The sequence below is a fragment of the Ptiloglossa arizonensis genome, chromosome 2, assembly GCF_051014685.1.
Source record: "Ptiloglossa arizonensis isolate GNS036 chromosome 2, iyPtiAriz1_principal, whole genome shotgun sequence".
Taxonomy (NCBI): Eukaryota; Metazoa; Arthropoda; class Insecta; order Hymenoptera; family Colletidae; genus Ptiloglossa; species Ptiloglossa arizonensis.
Genome location: NC_135049.1, coordinates 18,412,203 through 18,429,100, shown reverse-complemented (window position 1 = coordinate 18,429,100; position 16,898 = coordinate 18,412,203). Strand labels below are relative to the sequence as shown.

At 38.5% G+C, this 16,898-nt stretch overlaps 1 protein-coding gene across 7 annotated transcripts in view; it reads left to right on the top strand.

The window, feature by feature from the left end:
- The window catches only part of LOC143143632 (neuronal calcium sensor 2), a 123,041-nt gene that overhangs the window by 91,391 nt on the left and 14,752 nt on the right, over positions 1-16,898 (top strand). For all 7 annotated transcript variants that reach the window (XM_076305102.1, XM_076305100.1, XM_076305099.1 and 4 more), the window contains one exon: positions 13,587-13,705. In XM_076305102.1, the coding sequence (XP_076161217.1) occupies positions 13,595-13,705 (111 nt within the window). In that variant the 5' untranslated portion in view covers positions 13,587-13,594. The remainder of the gene's footprint in view (positions 1-13,586; positions 13,706-16,898) is intronic.

The following is a 16,898-nucleotide window of genomic DNA, read 5'->3' as shown; positions in this document are numbered from 1 at the left end:
AACAGTGATTTGGATACCACTCTGCAAAAAATTTCAACGTTAATTCTAACACATTTCTCGGGTTCGTTCTTCATTCAACGTAATCTGAATAATATTATTTTTCTATAATTAAATTACAACACAACTCGGCGTGCTTATATTGCCCTAGCCTCGTTGTATTATAAAATTAGAGTGTCTTACATTCGGTACAGTGTTCGGTCCAACGAAAGACCATCCTCGTGATACATTGTTTTTTCTTATAATTAAATTACAAGTTCCTGTATCGTTCTAGACCTTCTCACAGTATTGTAAAGTTTCGTTTATTCTTTAGCCAAAGAATTCGAGTGTCCACTTGAACGGTATAACCGTTAAAGGTTGAGATCGTGTTCACGTGGAATAAGATGGTAGAAAATGGTGAGGACAGAAACCAAGCCGCAGAGAAACAATCAGATACTCCGCAATAGTGGTTGACGCACCGATCTTCGCGCAGCATCGCTTTATTGCGCATTAGCGGTTGACACACCGATGCGCGCGCGCGCGCGGCGTCGCTTTGAAGTTACAGCCGGTAGGCAAAGCCAGCCGACGACGACGACGACGGGGATTCCATTGATTCGCATTTAGGTTCGTGAAAGGTTCACGGCAAGTCTGCGGGAACAATGGGAACAATGGTGACTCTTGAAACGGTTAATAGAGCAGTTCAACGCGGTAAAATCTACCGAATGACAAAGGTTAAAATGTCAATTGGAAAACGAAATGCCAACAACACCGAGATTGGCTACTAAAGTTACGACCGAGTATGGCAGGTACTTCGAGAACCTAGACAATCTAAAATGTCGACACACCCTCGTTAAATTCTATCCTTTTCCCATCCTCGAGACACGAATTATCAGACGGAACGGTACAGATTACGAATCGTGAAATATTTTCGTTTTTACGATTCGTTTATGGGAAACGTCGATGGCCCACTTTCGATAAAATCTGTCACCGAAGCTCTTCTTTCTTTCTTTTTTTCTTCTTCTAAATTTCCAATTCAATTACTTGGAAATTTCCTGAATGAAAATATATAATATTTTAAAGTGCACCGTTAAACCGAGACTCTATCGGATAATAATAAATCTTTCTACATTTTCCCCGGCCGTGCTAACCACTTGACCCGGCGATTGATCAGCGTTCGCGCGTGACAAACCCGCCCAAAGAATTTCGTAGCGGGCGACGAACCTCGAAGATAATGCAAAAAATTGGTAATAATGCAACTAGATTGCGCAAAGGAAGTAATAATACGGTTGGACGTTGAAGAATCGCGCAATTTCCCAACGAACGCGTGGAGAAGTCGCGGGTTTCGCGGTACGTTCGGAGGAAGAGTCCCGGGTTGTTGATTCGCTGCTAAGCGAAATTACGCGATGTGTGTGCACGTCATTGTCAGTTCTGACGCAGTAAATAAGCGACGTGCTGTGCACGTCATTCCGGGTCAAGTGGTTAAACCGAAATCGTGCAATTCGAGCAGCACCGTGTTAATCGAGAGTTATCCGAATTAATAACGCACACGACGTATCTCGTGTTCCGTGCACGGTACAATAAGAGAATATAAATTCAAATAATTGTACGCAAGAGAGAGAATGAAAAAAAAGAAAGAAAGAAAACATAAATTTAAAATTCATCGGAGCGTACCGAGAATTGGTCTTGTCGCTTTATTGTTTTCGTTTCGAGTCGTTTGAATTTCTCTCGAGATTATTTTGCATCGCATACGCGAAACGTTATCGAGAAAGGGCAACGATTTCGAACAGATAATTTGCAGCTTTTTCGACTCGTCGATTTCTTGAAATTTATTTTGTACTTGAATTTCGAGTTCCCAGTTTCAAGAGGTCATTTCGAGAGTGATCGGAGCGAAAGAGTAAAATTTCTAATTCGTTTTATCGTCTTTCTACTTTTTAATAACTTAATGGACGATGCTGCGGGTCGTTTCTTGTTTTTTTTTTTCTTTTCTTTTTCAGTTTCGAAATTTGATAGAGAATGTTAATTGCTCGAATAATTTCAAAGCCAACGCAATTACGACAGAAGTATCCTTTATCGTCACGTGAACTACATCAGATTTCAATTACATCAAAATCCCTCGCGTTGAGTGTAAAAGGATCGATTTCGCCTGGAATGAGCTAAAATTAAATTTCCACGCGCGTGTTGCGTGCGCGTGTATTATAGCGGTAAATGAATTAAACACATTACTCGTGAATTTGCACATTAATTGAATTCTGTCTCGAAGGCTTGTATGACGAAAGTGATTGATTTCACGGTCCAACGGATCCGTTTAATTTAAAATTGTTTCCGAGAACAAAAGGAGCAGAGAATAACACAAGGTATGACAACAACGGTCCCAGTAATGGGAAACAGAAAGAGTTCTTAATGACGCTCTTCGCTCTCGGCTCGTTGATATTTTAATTTTTTACCGAGGGGTACAAACTGTGTCGCTTTCTCCACGTCCTTGCATGTCACAATAATACGAACGACGCGCTTAGTATTCTAAGGACAGTAATGCAGCGTAAATTCCAATGCAATTGTCGATACGCAATACATTTAACGAAGCTGCGTTCATTGTTCTACATCTTGATTCTTCGCTCTGTACGATCGTTGATCAGTAGCTCTCCAAGTTACGTCCTTGTTACGCAAATTTGAAACAAAGACACCTTTTCTATCGAAGAAATTGTGTTTAACGTTTCGTGTCATTTTATTGTCCAGTTTAATTATTTTACCTGTCAGTTTAAAACAACGTGGGAAGTACAAGGGGAAATCCTTTTCGTCCCGTTACATGGTAATTATGTTTCGGTAATAGACTGTATTACTGTAATAATTTATAGTCAATAACTTTCGAGCTATCGATTCAATATGAGACTACGTAATTTCGTGATTTAGATGTAAACATATTTGTAGTTACAATATAATCTTATTTCACACAAAAAACTCCATCAGACTTGTATAAATGGCAAACGTGTACGAAACAATCTAAATTATTTGACGTACAATGATTTTTCTTTTATTTCACTCATATAGATTAATGATCTTTGCACGAAATTGCGGTTAAAATTGTACAATTACAAATATACAATTTTACTTATACAGATTAATGATCTTTACGCGAAATTGCGGTTAAAATTGTACAATTACAAATATACAATTTTACTTATACAGATTAATGATCTTCGCGCGAAATTGCGGTTAAAATTGTACAATTACAAGTATACAATTTTATTTATATAGATTAACGATCTTCGCGCGAAATCGGGGTTGAAAATGTCCAAATACGAACCAAGTATCGGTTTTATTTACACAGACCGAAGAAGCTTACGCGAAATTGTACAATCGCAGCAAAATTTACGATTTCATTCGTACAGATTAAAGAACGTAACACAAATACGCGGCGACGCGTGCTTCTCGTTAGTCAGTTGCTCATTCAGCTGACTGGGATTTAAACAGCGCGCGCCCCGAAACTCCGACTCGTGTATTTCGACTCGAAAGCAAAACCAAAATGGCGGAACGTACAACCACGGTAACATTTGTTCCGTTCCACAAATTTTACACCGCATCCGAGAAGCCCTACGCGTCATCGTAGAGAAATATGAGAAAACATTGACGGGTAGGCGCACGTGTGCACCAGTGACAACGCGTTGCAGGTCGCTATGACCAATTTGTCTTGTGTGACACGTCGCAACGTAATATTCGCATACGAACGAGACGATCGTGCAACGATAACGAGTCGTTTCGCGGTGAGTTTAAGGAGCCGCAACGTTCGATATCGATACAATTGGGCAGACGGACGTTATACACTTGCCGAATCTCCATTGTCAGAGCCATTAATCCTCCCGTAATGCACACTAGATCCGAGCCCGGATAATACCTTGAACTACGCCACACATGCTAACCCTCATGGCGTTAACATTATCATTATTTCAAACCGCATGACAGCGTGTGGAGAACGCTCATTGAATAGGAAATTTATTTGGATTACCGAACGCTCGTTACTCAATATTAAATAATTATTCCTGGGGAAGCTGTTAGCCCTCGATGAATGAAAATTTGAAAAAGGTGAAAACTTTCCCAAGGGCAGTTCGTGCTACTCGAGAAAGTTTGGTGAAGTAAATTGACGAGTCTTCCAGGTTTACTGATAAACTCGTCAGTTAGACCCGGCTCGATAAATCTTGATTTAGATACCATTAGAGTTCGACCGACTCTGGCTTCAGGGTGCTTCGGTTGAATAGGATTGCTCGTTCGGTACGTCCTATCGAGGGATTGCAAGTTTGAATCGTTTTGTAAATTGTGGTTAACTGTGCTCCTTAAATACTTCCGATATATCGTGGATAATTTGGGGTTTTAAGTAGCGGTGAAAGCATCGGTGCGATCGAGCGGTCCCTTTCATCGTGTCACTGACACGTGAATGAACTGTGACACACAATGGAAGGGAGATGTATCAAATTTAGTAGTTTCTTACCTTTTTTTTTCGAAGTGACACTCGGAGATATATTTATATCGAAGAAGAGAGGAAGACACAATACGAACAATTGAAAAATGGTCGAAGCTCGTTGAATATCTCTCTTGCTAAATTGTTAATTACACGTTCCTCGTCTAATTTGAAATCGTTCGATTACGTTCGTGTTTGGTATCATTTTTCTCGTAAGAACCTCGTGGATTCGATTGTAGCAATTTTACAATTATACGGAAACAATTACAAAACTTATACTTTTCTGCTTTGACAAGAGTAATTCGAAACACCATGAGTCGCGTATGGGAGATAACGTCGAGAGAAAGAAATTGTGACACGATGAAAGACATCTCTGCATCGTGAACATAGTCATTTTGTACGCAAAAAAATTGTCAAAAAACGTATGGATCGATTCAGAAGATCGTTATCGGATTATCGGGATCATTATCGATTCATTTATTGAATGTTGCAACAGCGTGAAAACCGAGGTAGATTGGAGCAAGTTGCTCGTAGCGGAACAATAAAGTCATTTTGGGCGATCGAGCAATAATATTTGAATTTTACGATAATCGTACTTCCCAATTGCAAATTGCAATGGAACTAATCGTGTTGTATCAAGATCGTAAATTGTTGTGCGCGCTCTTAACGCACTTCATAAACGATGCGTGCTATTTATGAGTATTATGTATGCGTGTTTGTTGGCAATGACATATCGTTTTACGATGAGAAACGATCCGGCTTGTGCAATTAACATCGGTGAAGTATATACATTGAACCAACAGGAAACCATCTACTGTGGATAAACGGTGCATGTTTGCATTGAAAATTGTGGATCTGTAGCTGAAACGAAAATACTAAACACCAATGTTAGAAATATTACAAACTTACGTCATTTTTATTTACACTCGAATTTTACCGGTGGTGTCTTAAATATCCTAAGAAACTATACAGAATCGTCTCGCTGTGTTTTTTCAGCTTGCTGAGAATATTATTAAGTAAACGAAATAGAATGAAAACGAAGTGAATAGAATAAAATTTAAATTAAATAAATTAAATAAAAGTCTATCCTACCGATTCATCGTTAAAAGTTATTTAACCGTAGAAAAATATCTTGCATTGAATAAAAAATATAAAAATTACACTTCTATAGAGTATGTGTACATGTTATGTAATAACATGACACTTCGAGCGGTCTGAAAATTTATAATAAATTCTACAGTATTTACATTGTATACAGAGTTTATTTCACTTATCTTACAAATGGAAAACAGTTATACAGTTGTATACGCGGAAACGCTTCTTTTTCTTTTTACGTACAACTTTTCGTTTACGATCGAGTTTTGCAGAGACACCTAGAAAGTTCATAAAAGTTTTATCGTACGACGAATGTTGTTCTTCAGCTTTCGTTTTTTACCATTTGTTTCATTCGACCACACCGATATTTTCTATCATTAATCTTTTCAAGGACGAATCACTTCGAAGTATCATCAATTCGTGGCATCAATATATTATATATTACATATTGCATAAAAAATATGACACCTTAATTGTGCTTCCACATGGAGTAAAAATATTTTCAATACTGCAGTATCTCTCCTGAAACTACTATTTTTTCCGTAATAAATATAAAAAACATAAAAATATATTATACATTATATATTGCATAAAAAACAACATCTTCATTGTTTCTTCGTGCTTCCACATTGAGTGAAAATATTTTCGATCGTGCAGTATCTCTCCCGAAACCACAATTCTTTCGTACGGTAAATAAATATTATTCAACGAGAGTGAGACCTCAAATCGATTCGTAATTTAATAAAAATTTACGTTACCCGCGAATGTTATGGGCCCACCTTTTCAACGTCACCGTGCTCTCTCAATAATTAAAAATATATCTGTTTACCGAATGCGTCACGAATCCCTCGAGTTGTAGTTTAATTCTGTAAATAGCTAAGTAAACAGACGCAATTCCATTAACATAGATCGGTGTCGTCTTTTCAGAAACGGGGTCCCTCGATGTGTGTGTTGTGTTAATTACGTCCTACATTTACGTCGCGTTTCACGTAGTCTCGACGTGTCCGTTACTGCACAAAAGAATGTTTTTCCGATGCGACCCATTAAATTTTTCCGCGGCAATACCTTCACATTGTCACCGAAGCACATCTATTTTTAACAGGCCAAATGTCAATTTTTTTTTCTTCCGTTTCTTTGTTCCTTATGAAAAAAAAAGAAAGAAAGAAAGAAAGAGAAAAATATATAACATAACGGAGTCTCGACAGTGGTCATTAGCGGGATTTAGTGTCACTTGTGACACATTAATTATGATCCCCAACTTTCGAATATTATGTACCGTAACTAATACTCGTCATTAAAAGTAATAATACGGGAGCACCGAATAGCGTTGCACGTAAACGAGGAAAGAAGTAATTAAGATTTTAATATTCGTTCAAAATTTCCATCGTATAATTCTCGACGCTGACTTATTAAAAAGTTGTCTCTGAATGGAAGAGAGGGGGAGAGCACGTAGAAATGGTAATTAAAATTGCTTCGCAGATTTCTTTTTACAAGAAAACCTCGCACTATTGTAGCACCGTGGTAGAAAAACTATAGTTTGCGGTTCGCTCGTTTTTAGATAGAGTACGCGATACCAGATGCCACTTGACATACTATATTTATACGCGCGGAAAAGTGACAAGCATTCTATGCGAACATCCAAATTAATTGCGTAGGACTTCCTCGTAGGAACAGTTTGTTCGTTTCGGTTGCAGACAATTAAATGGAGTGGTTAATCGTGTAACAGTTACGAAGAATAGTTACGAGAAATAATTTGCAGGAGCTCTTAACGTACATGATCCGACAACTGTTCTTGCTCCGTTTTCTCTCGTTTGTTTAAATTAATTTAACACCCACCGTGGTTAATTTACCGTCTTCCTCGGGTATACGAACTTAACCCTGTAATATTGTCAATACAATATTTTCAAATCTCGCAAAGATTTCAAACGTACTCGAATAATTAACATTTCTACCTGGTAGAAGGAAAACATGATCCGACAACTGTTCTTGCTCCGTCTTCTCTCGTTTGTTTAAATTAATTTAACACCCACCGTGGTTAATTTACCGTCTTCCTCGGGTATACGAACTTAACCCTACAATATTGTCAATACAATATTTTCAAATCGCGCAAAGATTTCAAACGTACTCGAATAATTAACATTTCTACTCGGTAGAAGGAAAACAGAAAGCTTATAACGTGTAGGAACAGAACACGCTCTTTCTTCGCGAGTGTATCGAATAATCCTGCAAGTGTAATTCCTGTTACATCGTATAATTCTTTATGGTTGCGTCCTCCACTGGGGTATTGTGCAACGTAACGCGAAATTACTCCTTGGATGCAAAACCAAAATAACTTGCGATGTTGCAATTTATGGTGTAAAATAAAAGCACAGAGCAAACTGTGCGACTGTTGATTCTATACCATTACTATAATTGTTAAGCTAGTCACGAGCTGGCCAACTACCTCCCCTGGAACGTGGAAAATGAAACTCCTACCTGGAGAAGGAACTCGTCGAAAGACCGCCTCCTTTCTCAAAACTCTCTTTATTCCAACCGCGTATCGACCGCTCGTTACAACATTATTTTACGTCTCTGTGTCTGCGCGTCTCTGCGCGTGCTTGTGCTTTCGATGTCACTCTCTCTCGCTCCCACTCCTACTGTCTCTTACATTTCACGGAGGTTTGTGGTTTTTCTTCGTGCCGAAAGTGTTTGTTCGAAACTGATATAAATTACTTTTGGTGTCGCTCGAGTTCGATGTACGCGGGGCAGCGTCGTTCGAAGTCACTTGCAAGCGACGTCACCCGATCGACGATCTCCCCGATTTTTATGAAACCTGGCAAATACGACACGGGGGAAATATTACACGCGAATTTTTTTCATCGATCTGTATTTGTATTCCAAGATTAAAAACCACCCACGAAGCTTCAATCGAAATGTTTGTTCAACTCTCCACGAAAACTAATAAAAATAAACGTAAACAATTTGTTGCGCAGGAATCGTGTCACGGATCGTCCGTTTTAGTACACATTTTTTTTTTCAATCTTCAATATTTAATTCCGCGTATATTTCGTTCGCAACGTTGAGTCTTCGTCTCGTTGGAGCTACAAAAAATTAGAGATCGTCGATTGGACGACATTGCTTGGAAGAAATCCGACATTGTAGATTTGGGGGCGTGATGGTTTGTACGTTTCCAAGAGGGAACGTGTCGAGGTAATGCGTACATTATTGTACAAAGGCTCTGTGTATTGCCGTAGGGAATTCTTCTGTCCCCGTTTTTGTGGCTATCATAACCGTTGATAGTAACGCGTAACGGTGTACGACTGTTACGTTGCTTTCTTATTGCTAGCTTGTCGCTGAGTTCGTATTTGAGGTAAGAACCTACCTACCGCCTTGTACACGGCTGGAATTGTCGACCACTCAGGTAACGTAAACACTGGTTGCGGTGATACCGTTACTCCAATGCGGGGTAAAAATTGTCACTTGAAAGCGGGAATTACTGTACAAGGAAAGACAAGGGCTACGGGATCACGAAGCTGGGATGGTAACCACAGACCAGGGTCTCGCTTGAGAAAATAACAGAATCAATGGTACGTAACCAGGGAACAAATACGATCGTTATAGTTAAATATCTCGTCGTTAACACCGATTGCACCAATGGTTCGAATCGTGTTCGATTCTCTGTGAAACCTACAAAGGTGTATTTTCTTATCGGACTATACGTATCACTTGCAATAACGTCGTTCCTTGATCACCATCTTTTCGCAAGGTAGCTTAATCAGATTCCAAGGTAACTTTAACCAATCCCTCGACACCTCGCTTGAGAAAATAACAGAATCAATGGTACGTAACCAGGGAACAAATACGATCGTTATAGTCAAACATCTCGTCGTTAACACCGATTGCATCAATGGTTCGAATCCTCTTCGATTCTCTGTGAAACCTACGAACGTGTATTTTCTTGTCGGACTACACGTATCACTTGCGGTAACGTCGTTCCTTGATCATCATCTTTTCGTAAGGTAGCTTAATCAAATTCCAAGGTAACTTCAACCGATCCCTCGACACCTCTCCGTGGCAACTTAATCGGTTCATTTTTTCCGAGGCAGCTCAATCAGCTCCTGAGACCTCCTAATCAGCTCCTTAACGACTCCTCGATGCAAGTTAATCAGTTGCTCGACACCTCTTGGAGGCATCTTAATCGACTGTTTTTCGCGACGTGGCTTAATCAGCGCTATTTTTCACAAGGTAACTTAATCAGCTACTCGTAAGTTGGCTCGATTTATTGTCGAGACATTCTAATTAGTTCCTTGGCAGCTCGTAACTTCTCTTCCAATTACTCTTATTTGAACTTGGATTTTGGCGAAACTTTACAGGTTTGCGGAGTAGTTGGAATTAAGGAAGGTGGATTCTTTTTTTTTCTTAGCTGCAAAAGTTCTCGGAGATACCGGAAAGTTTTTTTGGTAACGATGTGTATTTCTTGGTAGATTGCAGTGCCTAGAGCCACGGTAATCAAACGTGACCTTCGCGAGAGGGGATCTTGAAAAGGTGTTTACGTAACAGTAGATGGGAGAAAAAATAAAATGACTAGTTAGACGGACAGTTTTTTGGTATACAATCTCAGTTAGAGACAAGGTCTCGCGTGTTTGCTTCTACATGTAGAACTTTAAGGGCTTAGGGGCACGTTTCTTGTTGTTCGAGCGAATTCGAATTTTTTCAGAGACCACTTTTTCACGAAGCGTTCCGAGAAGGTTGAGTAAGAAAGAAACTGGTAAAAAAATTTCGATCGTTAAGAACCACCCTCGTATATACCAGTATTACAAGCGTAACGATACGAATTTGTTGTAAGATCCAAAAATGAACAATCAACCGAATAAGTGTGAGGTGCGAATAAAATCACAGTACCTAGATTAATAAATTGTTCAATCCGTTACCTTGGCGGGGTAAATTTTTATTCAGTACGATCCTTTCTAGTCGTGAAACGAAAATGATGCACGTGAGTAATATATAATGTACGAGAGGTGTGTCAAGGAAGTAACCCGGATCAAATTTTGTAAGAGTCGGTGTGTTCAATTAATCATCTGGAACAATACAGTACCCTTCAACACCTCTGAAGAAATACCTCCCGGGTACAATGCACTCGCGCCAGCAAGTTTTCCATCCTTCGTGGCAGGATCGGAAGTCAGCTTCTGTGAAGCCTTTCATAGTGTCAGTCGGCTGGCTCTTGTGTGTGGTCAACAGTTTCAGAATGGCCGCCTTTGATCTTCAATTTCAGCTCCGGGAACGAGAAGAATTCACAAAGCGACGAACCATACGACCGTAAATGGTCAGCGCGTTATTTCAAATTTCTTTGAACACCTTCGATCTGCTCTTCGCTCGAATCTTCCGCCACAATTTCGTGCAAAATGTTACCACGAGCCGGGTTAAAAATTCCGCAACTATTTCCACCGTTAACCCTCTCAATACCAATGATTTAAACGATCACGATCTTTGATTTGGCCTTGCACAAATATTTCGAATAAAGATTCCATTATTTTATCGTACCTTTCTTAATATCCAAAGAAAGCTGTACTAATGGTGTAAATGAAAATAAAAAAGTTTCTCTGGGTCCGAAAAGACCCACGCGCGACAAGACAAGGATTAGATGAATGAAAACCTTCAGACGTTCAACGTTGATCTCTGATCTCGCGTAGATCGTGTCTAAGCTTATCTACCGTTTCTCAGCATTCGAAAAAGATCTCTCGAAGTAAACAATAATCGTCAAATCGATTTTTAATTTCCCCTTTAGATTCTCCGCGAGTTTCGCGCGAGCCTCTGTTACGCAATGCTCCGATGTTTCTCTTTTCCATTTTCGCCACGCGTTACCTAAACGTGCACTACCACGAACGATTTCAGCACCACGTGTACTTACGTCAGCGAATTGAAACTTACATCGAAGACAGAGGAGGGGTGGGGAGGGGAGGACGTGTAGCTCTTGGCTCGACGCAGTTTCGTTTGTTCGTCGTTTCTACTTTCAAAGAGACAAAAAAGAAAAATCGAGTCTAGTTGCCTTTCTGACATACTTCGCGCGACTCTGTGTTATAGATCTGTCCTGGACAACCGGTCCCTTTCACGGGCTCGCCATTGTGCCCCGGGGTAAGCTTCGGGGCATTCCTTGGGGCAGGTGACGTCGCAACAAGACACAGACGGATACAGTGATTAACTGCGACAGTGGAAATACGAGCGTTCTACGCTCACATTGACCTCCACTGTACGCATATGTGATTTTCAGGTCATCGCCAATTATTGACCACTGATTGCACCCTTCTAGACGCTTGAACGCTTTTACGAGAACCTGTGAGATTTTATGAAACGGGGATTACCGGTTCGTGTTAACCAGAGTAGCCAGAAAAAAGCTCCATCGCGTGTGTAAAGGGTGGAGGAAGGTGGTATCGATGGTGTGGGAGAAGCAACGGGTGTATCTATTGTATCGGTGTCTGATGGTACTTCCTATATTCGCCACCAGAGGGAAACCAACCGCTGACCGTTTCCCGCACGTTCCCGTACCAGCTCCGATCGGTATATATACGATCCTTTACCGAGCTCTCTATATCTCGGCGTATAAAGCAGGATCTGCTAGGGTACCTTATTGATGAGTCCATTAGCAGGTCTCTGTCCCTTTTCCTTACCCCTTCAAAACATTAACTAGCGCCAAAGTATAAGGTATACCTATTGGGGCATACCAAGTATAAGATACACCTATTGGTATACCATGTATAAGGTTTACTTATTGGCGTACCAAGTATAAGGAATACCTATTAATGTACCAAGAATAAGGTATTCCTATTGGTACATCAAGTATAAGGTATATCTATTGGTGTATCAAATATTAAGGCATATCTATTGGTATACCATGTATAAGGTATACCTATTGGTGTACCAAGAATAAGATATTCCTATTGGTATAGCAAGAATAAGGTATTCCTATTGATATACCAAGTATAAGGTATACCTATTGGTGTACTTAACTATTGCCATGCCAAGTGTAATGTATAACAAGTATAAGATATACCTAACAACTATTACAACGGTATTACAACGGTATACAGAGTATAAGGTATATCTAATTACAATATAAAATAGGTACATCCGTGACTTCTACCACTCGACTCATACTGCTTTCTCCCACTCCTTACACATAGGATTTATTTTATTTCTCTGGCTACACAGGTGTCAACAGAAGTAGTGGAGATCCTCAACGTCCTCTCTTTCATGTCAGGTGACTCGGTCTCGCGTGCCGTGGTGCTTGACTTACACATATATTATACATCGGCGTGTACAGCGGCCCGAACACGGTCGAGGTTTAGAGAAGGTTAGACCAAAGCCGCAGGTAAACCTCAGCCGTAAACCTTTACGCGTATGAACCGTTTATGGCTCGCTATACACGCGGAAGTTTATTGGAGACTTATCCGTGGGTTTAGTCGATGGTCCCGCTGATAGTTTCTGTGAAACGACCTGTACACGATGGATGTTTGCCGGAGGATCGTTCACGGGTTTCGTGAAACGTCTTTCTCGCGAGAGAAAAAGAAAAAAAAAAAAGAAAAAGAAAAATCGATCAAACCCGTGGGCAATTCTCCGTTTGTATGGGACTGCTGAGAAAGACGCTTATCGCGCACCATACACGTGGAGAATTATTGTAGGTTTTCCTTCGGGCGAAGATGGACGAAATGTGTATCCGGATAAAGTTAAATAACATTTTATCCGTTGAAACTCGTCGAAACTCGTATCGTAGAACGAAATGCAACGAGTAAATTTATATGTTAAGGAAGAACGAACGAACAATTTAGATTTTGAGAATAATCAATCGCTACGTGTTGGTTTTATTCGTTTCTTTTTTTTTTTTTCTCGAATAAATTGTAAAATTGGACGGTGTTGGTCTTTTCCGCGAAATATACGTCGCTTATAAATCTTGACTGTGCATAGGTTGTTTAACTTTCATGATTTATGCTATAGAACGTATGCACAGAGGGTAACGATCCCTGCAAACCGTAAAACAACGCAACGATGTGAAAGCACGTAATAACAGGATGTGTATGATTTATTGTTACAGATTGCAAAATGGGTTGTTTTGGGAGCAAAGACAAGTTGAGCAAAGAGGATATGGACTTCCTAAAGTCGCACACCAGATATGATGAATTGACTATAAAAGAATGGTATAAGGGATTTAAAGTGAGTACGATGTTACTTGTGTACTATAAGTTTCTAGCTAGTCGATAAACTTCACTTCGTTTCTACCGATTGACCTCCGAGAGTTAAGTAGTTACAATCATTTGGTTGTTCTCCTTAACGTCAAAATTAGAAACAAATCTCTCTATTAATGAAAAATTACAAAATCTTCGACAAGACTTTACGTACAGATTTACCAAAAAATCGATAATTCACGTTCGTAGAACAATACGGTACATCGAAATATATATTTAGAAATTAAGAAGAATTGAAAATAATTTCGCGATTTCCCAAAGAAAACCAGAAAATGATCGAATATCGTTGAAATAAATAAGTATAATCATTACTCTCTGTAAATGTGACTACCACTTGTAATCAAAGAATCGAAGTACCTTGATTCTACGTCGTTTGTAAACCGTAAATAAAATTCCTCTATTAATCCCACCGACTGGTATAATTATTGCTAACAAAACGTCTAGCAGTAAAGTGAGCTGAATACCCATTGTGCACGAACTGCGTTTAATTGCGTGTCTCCAGTGGAACATCTTCTAATAACTCAGCCAGTTATGTTTCCAGCCGCTGTTTGTAATTATTACCATTTAGTGTAGGTGGGAGGAAAACTAGCCCAATAGGGAAATCTCCAATATTGCCAACACACACACACACACGCACACACGTTGCACGAAACTTGATGCCGATGCGAAGATTGAGTAACATCATGTGAATTTTCGTACGTGTGTGTCTGTTCTCTTGATTAATATATCCACATGATTTAGAACTGGCTGATACTCGGTCGATTAATTGCTACGATATTCCTGGACCAATTTCATTTCGAGCTTCCTATAATATTCTAGAAGTTCCCTGATTTTAGGTACGTTAATCTTGAAAATTTACCTACGCGTATAATCTTAATTATTGCACGTTTAATTAAATTCTATCTAAGATCGTATAATCGTACTTATCGCATATTCGATTAAATTCTATGTAAGATTGTACAGTCGTAATTATTGTATATTTAATTAAATTCTAAGATCGTATCTATACGATATGTAGTCGTACACAGTGTGTACATTTTATTGAAAAACAATAACCGAGTAAATTGAACGAAATTGAACTCTATTCGAGGATTGTATAGCGATACATGGATTGTACATTTTATAGAAAAATAATAACGATTCAAATATAACAAAAAATTAGGTAATTGGATATTTCTACTAGTTTTTCTGCGTCACATTTTTAAGAATCAATGTGATCGACTTAAAAGTAATATTCTTGAGAAGCAATACCTGTATAAGGACGTTTCTTCCATTGCTTGGAACGATGCTGACAATCTTCGTCCTTTAGAACGTCCACTTGGCCGATCACGGACTGTTCAATATTTTCAATTGCTTGAAAATAACGGCTTTTAAGGTGATTTTTAATCTTGACGAGTAAAAAGAATTCGCACGGATTTAGATCCGAGGAGTAAGTAAACCAGCGCACAGCTCAAATGTTTTATGCAGCTAAAAATTCGTTGCAATTATTCGATTCGTGAAAACGTAAAATTGAGTAACATTTTTTAAATATAGTCTAATTACTTTAGAACAGACTACGTATGTACGAAGCGTATAAATAAATTTATTTGTTTCATTTTTATTCCTTTAACGTTTTTATTGTACCATGACGAAGACAAAGGAAAAGAAATAAACGAATGCAAAATATGAAATGCATTGGTTATGCAACGGTGATTGAACAATGTTCGGATTAACTTGTTTCACGATCTCTGGAGTATATAAATCAGTATCACTTGTGTGACATATTACTTAAAATATTCAATTGGCCTATTTAACACATTTTATTTACACATAATTAAGGGCATATACTCCAGCATTAAATAAAATTACTGGGAATATAGCATGGTCCCTGATGGACAGTTTTCCAATTGAATGCTGGTAGCGAACGCGTTAATTTGCACTTTCCAAGCCGGACAAACAAATGCCTGATAACTTACGAGTGACAGTGAATATCTGTTCCACGTGCAAAATATATGAAATATTAAGAACGATTTCGTTTATTTTCTGACAGTATACAATAAATTTAACATCCTCCATAAATCATATATTAATTACAATTATTACTTATTCGAATTTAATATCGTTTAAAAGAAGGAATATTTATTCGACTCTCCACATACATTTCCAAAATATTCGCAGCTGATTAATATTCAGTCTTTGATGATTTATGATGTAGAGAATTGAATAAATATTTTTCTTTTTACACTGTATTAACCATACTCGACAGAAAAATTCAAAAATCTATTGAAATCGATTACAAAAATTTAACCTATCGTTTTCGTGTAAGTTATCCAAAAATTATAAGATACAAGTTTGCTCTCACGTATATATTTTTATTCATTATGAAGAATTTAACTAAATATATTTTTTCGAATTCATTCGGTCGGTTAACGGAAATAATTCGCATCAGCCCGAGGTGAATCAGTGTTTATTGCATTTTCACGAGAACAGGTAGTTGTTACCTGAGATAATTTAAACAGTTCGAGCTGTACCCGTTGCGCGCAAACTAATTACGTTTAACAAACCGTCAACGATTTTCAGTCTCTTCTTGCATTTCGAGACATTCGGTCGTTTTCCAACTCGAGCGGGCGAGTTTTTCAATTAAATTTTGTAAGTGGAAGCACCATTGTCTGCTCGAAAAAGCTCGAGATAAACGACATCGCATAAAGTTCAATCTGATAGAATACATGGGAGTGGCAGGTCTGTAAAGTTTCGATTCGATCAAAGTCGAGTCACAGGCACCTCGATGGAACTAGAATATCTTTAAATCTCTCGCGTGTATGGTTGTGTCGCTTTGAAGTTACTGCTGGGAATGTAACCGGATTAAGGAAGAATTATTTTCCCGAAACTTACGTCTATTTTGATTTTCTCGTCCACGAGAAAGGAAAGTATCATAATCGGGATTAAAATTTCGAAAAATATCGCGACTTGTTTGACTCTGTTAATTAACATTCATTTATTATCCTTCTTTCATTTTGGGGTACAATTTTACTAATTTTAGTAATGCAATTAAACTTTATCAGTAACGTAAATAAACTTTCAAAATTCATTTGTATTTTTCGGAAACGTACAATCATACGAAATAATAAAGTATTTTAAAATTCTTATGAAGTCTTTTAATACAGCGAGTTTAATATTTTTCG